We start from the raw sequence: 6,000 nt of genomic DNA, 5'->3' as shown, positions 1-6,000 counted from the left end.
TATATTTAGTTTGCACTGCTACTTCACATTTAAGGTAATATAGTTCTAAGTGTCCAAACATAACTGATTTTCAATAAAGCAAGACCAAAAATATATATTTTAACTAACAAAAAATTAATTATACTGAGTCATATATAACAAGGATAAAAAATACTCTATTTATCAATAAATGAGGGATGAAAAGTGTAATTTTTATTTTTACCTAATCAATTCAAGTATTGACTATTTGACCCTACCTTCCAAGGCAAACATAGTAAAATCAGCCCTAAAATCCTCTTTTACCTAAACAGTCTTTCTATTTCCCCTTTTCCCCAAGTCTCCCTCCACAATTTTTTCCTTAAACCATCAAAAGCAAAACATAAAACCCAAATATTATTCTCTCTCTCATCTCTAATTCTCATCATCATGGGGTTTCTTCAAAACAAATTTCCACTACTTTTACACTTGTTCTTGTTCTGTTTTTTTCAGTGTGAAGTGGCTACGTCCATGTCCATTCATGATTTGCTTAAATCTAAAGGATTACCAGGAGGGCTACTTCCTAAAGAAGTGAAATCTTACAATTTATCAGATTCTGGCCTACTTGAAGTGTTTCTTGATGGGCCATGTTTGGCTAAGTTTGATACTATGGCTTGTTATGATAGTGTTGTGAAGGCTAATCTCACTTATGGTTCACTTGCTGGAGTTGAAGGACTTTCTCAACAAGAACTTTTTGTGTGGCTACCAGTTAAAGGAATTGTTGTTGATGATCCTTCATCTGGTCTTATACTTTTTGATATTGGTTTGGCTCATAAACAACTTTCACTATCTCTTTTTGAAGATCCTCCCCATTGCAAACCAGATGGTAATTTTATTGCTTTTATCTCTCTTGAATATTTTTCGTTTAACTATTTGATATTCAAAATTGCAGAAATGTAAGATAAGGCTGTGTGTAATATAAACTCATGCTCCGGTTCTTTTCGGACCCGCTCATAGCAGGATCTTAGTGTATCCGACTGCTTTTTTTTCTTTATTTGTATTCAGAATTTCCTGGCTAGACTGATTTGGATTTGCATCGTCTATGGCCTAATAACGGAAAGTGTTTCTCCATGCATTCCCCCTTAATGAACTCAAATTGTTAATTAAGGGTGAAAAAATCTCGTCCGTCTATCTTACTCAATTGGCAATTGCTCATTTCTCTATGACTTAATTATTATCATTTTTTCTTTTCTTACTATTATTTATTTCAATAGATTTGTTTTGGTCTTGGTTCTTTTTTTTAAGCACATAGTATGAAATTTCACTTATTTCGAGGTTAAAAAAGTCGTTGTAGTTTCTAGTATTTCTGTTGTACTAGATAGTTTTCCATGTGATATTCTGAACAGTTTACTGGAAATGAATTGATTTATCATTTTGCTGAAGTTAAGGTTCGGTCACTGAACACTCATGCTAGTGTCAAGTAGTTTTCTTGTTTTTATTTTTTATATATATTTATATTTAACTGTTTAATTTCAAGAATTGAATATGCTTTTTTGTGGAATATGCATTGCAGGCGTTTTGAAGACTAATGGTCGGAAGGAGAAGGGATTTGAAGATCAAAGATAAGAGCTGCCCATTTTGGAATTTATTAAATGTCCATAATAATGGTCGATTTTGTTGGGGGTTCGGGTTTTTGGGTGGGGGGGGGGGGGGGGATGGGGGTTAAGTACAAATTACCAGGCTTGATTATAGGATTTTTAGACTCTAAATGAGATTTGGGTAAAGCTGTAGAGATTTTGGGTTATCAGATATCTTGCTATTTTGCAAATGCTAATCTTCTAACTTTTTATCATTCCTTTTGTTTGTTTGTTTGTTTCAATCTCAGTGTATAGATTGTGATTATATAACAATAAAGCAAGAGATCTCCTACTTCTACTCGTAGATCCCTCAAAATTCTCCTAATATCTGTACCATGATCTTTCAAAAATAAAATTACATTAATACTTTGTTTGGCCAAGATTCTAGGACAATAAAAAAATAGTTTTCCCCAAAAATAATTATCGAACCTTGATCAAGCGCAAATTGTTGATCTAATATTAGCAATGTGTTTTTTAAATTAATTAGTCAAGCACAAATGACTATTCCTCAAAATACTATTTTCAAAGTACTTGTAACAAAAAATATTTTTTAAAATAAGTTGATTTTGAAAGTTTAGCTGAATATGCTATTAATATTTATTTAATTGCTTCTAAATCTTTTGTTTTGGAACGATGGGGAAGAGTGTAACATACATGAAAAATAGATCTGGGTGAAAATCAAATGAAACGTTATAAATGTATTGAGTTCTTAACACTCAATTTTCATGTACTTGATTTTTATCTTTTCTTTTTATGGCCTAACCATTTCATAGGATGCTTGTTCTAACGTGGGAGATATGGGCCCATGTAAAAGGAAAGAGGTACAAATGGGCCCACACGGACTTTGCTGTATAGCCACTTTTTTGGGATGTACTACTTGATTTTTTCATGCATCTTCTGCTGGACTTATTATAATGTGGACCCTTGAGGCCTTGACTCTTGTTAGTCTTGCTGGAATGTAGTGCTTGTCCACTTGGTGCAAAGTGCAAACCATCTGTATGAGCCCAATGATCACAAGGCAAACAGCCTTTTATTACTATTATATATAAGAGAGGATGTTAAATTTTTGTAGTCCTCAAGGCTACTTTTGGTATTTCATGTTTTTGTACTTTTTGAGGTCTTTTCGTATTTAATCACTATTGTGTATAAACTATTTTTTTCTTTGACAGTTGGATAAAAGAGAACAAACCATTATTAGCACACTTGTACAACTTTCTAAATTTTTCTTTCTGCCCATGAATTAGTTCTTTGTTACCTCAATCAATTATCCTAATGGGTTCCATGTAAACTACGCAATTTTACTCGGCTATTAATTAAAAGCTATCGAATATTTTGCTTTTTTTACCTGTTTTCTATCTGGTATTCAGTACCCATATTCCCTAATCCAGATTCCCATCTCTCATAGGTTCCAATCAGGGGAAGCGCTCTCTACCAAGGATTTTTTCATACTTAGGCTCGAACCCCAGACTCCTGATTAAGGGAGAAATAGCCCCATCCGCTGCACTATATTGTCCCTGTTGCTTTCTTCTATTAATCTTATCTATTAACCTAAAAAATAGTCATTTCTTCGCTAGATATTCTTGCTGCTTGTTGCTTATTATAAATTTTTACATGTAAGCATTTCTTTTACTTTATATTTATATTATGAAATTTGAGAATGAAAATTCTTTTACTCATATGTTGGCATTTCTTTTACTTTATATTTATACTTTAACAAGCTCATATGTGTTTATCAAGATTAGTACAAAAATGATTTCAGATAGTTTTAAAAATTATGAAATGGTGACATATAATGTTGAAAATGAAGACAATATTATCAGTTAAGATCGGGTTATCTTTAAAATCTCTTGTTTGATTAGCTAAAATTAATCTTTGAAACACCAAATGAGTTTGAAGTAGGGCGGAATTAGAGTGTAAGCTACCGCTTTGATCGGATTCGGTAGCACTTTAGTTCAAATTCTGTATTTGTCTTAAAAGTTCATTAAATATGTATAAATTATTATTTTAGAACGAAATAACTTAAAAAATTAGGATTCGAAACTCATATATTTCAAATTATGGCTCCGCATTTAATTTGAAATAAATAATTTCATCAAAATGAAAGTTAAGATATTAAAGGAGTGAAATAAAAGTTTTGCTTTTGCTTTTATATATTGACAATATACTTATTTGAAGTTTAATTATTACCAACATAAATTATATTTCTTTAATTAAAATATTACTTTTTATATCTGGAGTTGGGCCCGGACTTAGCACGGGCCTCGTGAGACTAGTATGTAGAATAAAACAATAAAAGTTTTTAGGGAAAAGAACGTCGCTAGCCCTATAAGTATAATAATTATCCCTTTACACTCCTTTTATTTTAACTCTTTCTAACAACCTATAACTACATATGCTATATTTACAATTCGTAACTAGATGACCCTATATTTATCTAGTAGTCGGGTATACCAAAATATAGCATAAATATAGCGGAAATACAGACGCGAGTTTAACTGACAGTGTTATATTTATGGAAACAAAATCTGTTCCAATTTTAATTAGAATCAGTTATATTGTTCCCTGATTCACGCAAATATCCTCCCATTCCATATCTGATTCCATATCTCATTCAAACAGCTAACAAATTCAAAAAAATTTGAATTCAAACCTTACAATCATATTTTTAACCAAAAATAAAAAGGTTGAAAACCTTTGAAAAATAACAATATCAAACCAGTGAACATAGCTTGATTATCACGACGAATATATATTTGATTTCATCAAGTTGAGTTCATAATTGAGGTAACGATTTTTTCACTGCAAACTTTTTTTTTTGTTCGTCTTTTCTGAAATTGTTTCAGCTAAATTGAATATAACACATTGCTGTATTCGAAAACAACAGGATATTGACAAGCGTAACTGCGTTGATCCGTCATTCTGGTTTTTGGAACGATCAGAACTGTTTTGTGAATTACAAAATTGATGTTGTTGTATTCATTGATAATTGCAATTACGATGAGTTAGTTTGTACGATTACAAATCAATTAGGCATGGATACTGTTAGGAAAACTATTTCAATAAAATATACTGTTGAAGGCGATTTTCAACCAATTGAAATACACAACGATATGCGAGTTCGTGTGTATGTTGAGCTTAAGAGAGAAAACAGAGTTTTGGGGATGTATCCAATGTGCGTTAGTATTCATGATTTGGATGTTGAGGATGGTGTAACTGGTAATCGTATTATTGGAGATGATGTGCTGCAAAATGGATATAGCGAGAATCGGGATGGTATGAAAGTTTGTGATTCTACTGTAAACGCTGTTGTTTTGTTTGGGAATGATAACAATTTGGTAATTTCGAAACCGGAAGCGAAAGGAGTTTTTGTCGATCAAATTTACCAGGATAAGGAAACTTTGAAAATTGTGATGACGAAATACGCAATTCGTGAAAGATTCAATTTCAAAACAGAGAGATCGAATGCTATAAGGTATGATTTTCTAAATGTATTCTGGTAACAGAAAGTGCAGATGTATTTTTGTTATATTTGTACTGTATTGAGATGATTTGTTAACTTATTTAGCACACTGTTAATTTTAAAAATGTTTGATGCAATATATTCTGATATATTTTTTGTATATTTATACTGTATTTAGTTGATTCAATATGTACTATTTGCATTGTATTATGTAGCTACACTCTGGCATGTTGGTCGCCGGAATGTAAATGGAAATTCAGAGCGTCGAGAATTGGGGATTCTGAAATGTTCAGGGTTAGAGCTTTCGATGACGAACATACATGTCCGTTGAAGGACAAGGTGTATTCACAAAGGCAGGCAACAAGTTGGTTTATTGGAGAAGCGGTTGTGAAGGCGAAAATAACTAGCCATAAAAGGAAGGTCACACCTGGGGATATAATAGATGATGTTAAGAATGAATTCGGCGTAGATGTTTCTTATATGATGGCATGGAGAGCTAGAGAGAAGGCTATAAAAGATTTCAGAGGTGATCCAACTCATTCATACAAGAAGTTGCCGGCATATATATACATACTTGATAAAACGTATCCTGGATCGCTCGTTAAAATGCATAAATCACCAGAAAATGAGTTTATGTATTTGTTTGTAGCACTCAAAGCATTCATAAAGGGATTCGAGTGTTGTAGACCAATAGTTGTAGTGGATGGTGCACATCTTAAATCAACGTATAATGGTACATTTGTGTCGGCAAGTACTTTGGATGGAGCAGGTATGTGTAATTCTATTCTATGAATGTTTTTTTTATAAATACAACATTATGCTTATTGATTTGCAAATAAAGCTGCTAAAAACATACTCTGGATGTATTGCTGGTGTAAATTTGTGAATATTATATGTTGAAATACACTGTAAATATGAGGTAAATATATTGTAAATATATATTATTGT

The 6,000-nt window shown here is 32.0% G+C and overlaps 1 protein-coding gene across 1 annotated transcript; it reads left to right on the top strand.

Annotated features, from left to right (window-relative positions):
- The first annotated feature begins 287 nt into the window (after positions 1 to 287).
- LOC132618529 (uncharacterized) lies at positions 288 to 1,896 on the top strand. Its single transcript, XM_060333563.1, has 2 exons — positions 288 to 841; positions 1,529 to 1,896. Exons 1-2 carry the CDS (start codon positions 406 to 408, stop codon positions 1,579 to 1,581), a joined length of 489 nt encoding a protein of 162 aa, XP_060189546.1. The 5' UTR covers positions 288 to 405; the 3' UTR covers positions 1,582 to 1,896.
- The last annotated feature ends 4,104 nt before the right edge of the window (positions 1,897 to 6,000 follow it).

The sequence above is a fragment of the Lycium barbarum genome, chromosome 11 (assembly GCF_019175385.1).
Source record: "Lycium barbarum isolate Lr01 chromosome 11, ASM1917538v2, whole genome shotgun sequence".
Taxonomy (NCBI): domain Eukaryota; kingdom Viridiplantae; phylum Streptophyta; class Magnoliopsida; order Solanales; family Solanaceae; genus Lycium; species Lycium barbarum.
The sequence above is the reverse complement of the archived record's forward strand: the minus strand, read 5'-3'. Positions and strand labels throughout refer to the sequence as shown.

Excerpts from the sequence above, each read along its gene's own strand:
- LOC132618529 (XM_060333563.1), top strand. The coding sequence starts at position 406 with ATGGGGTTTCTTCAAAACAAATTTCCACTACTTTTACACTTGTTCTTG. Across the intron at positions 842-1,528 it reads TCCCCATTGCAAACCAGATG|GCGTTTTGAAGACTAATGGT; the intron begins GTAATTTTATTG and ends TATGCATTGCAG.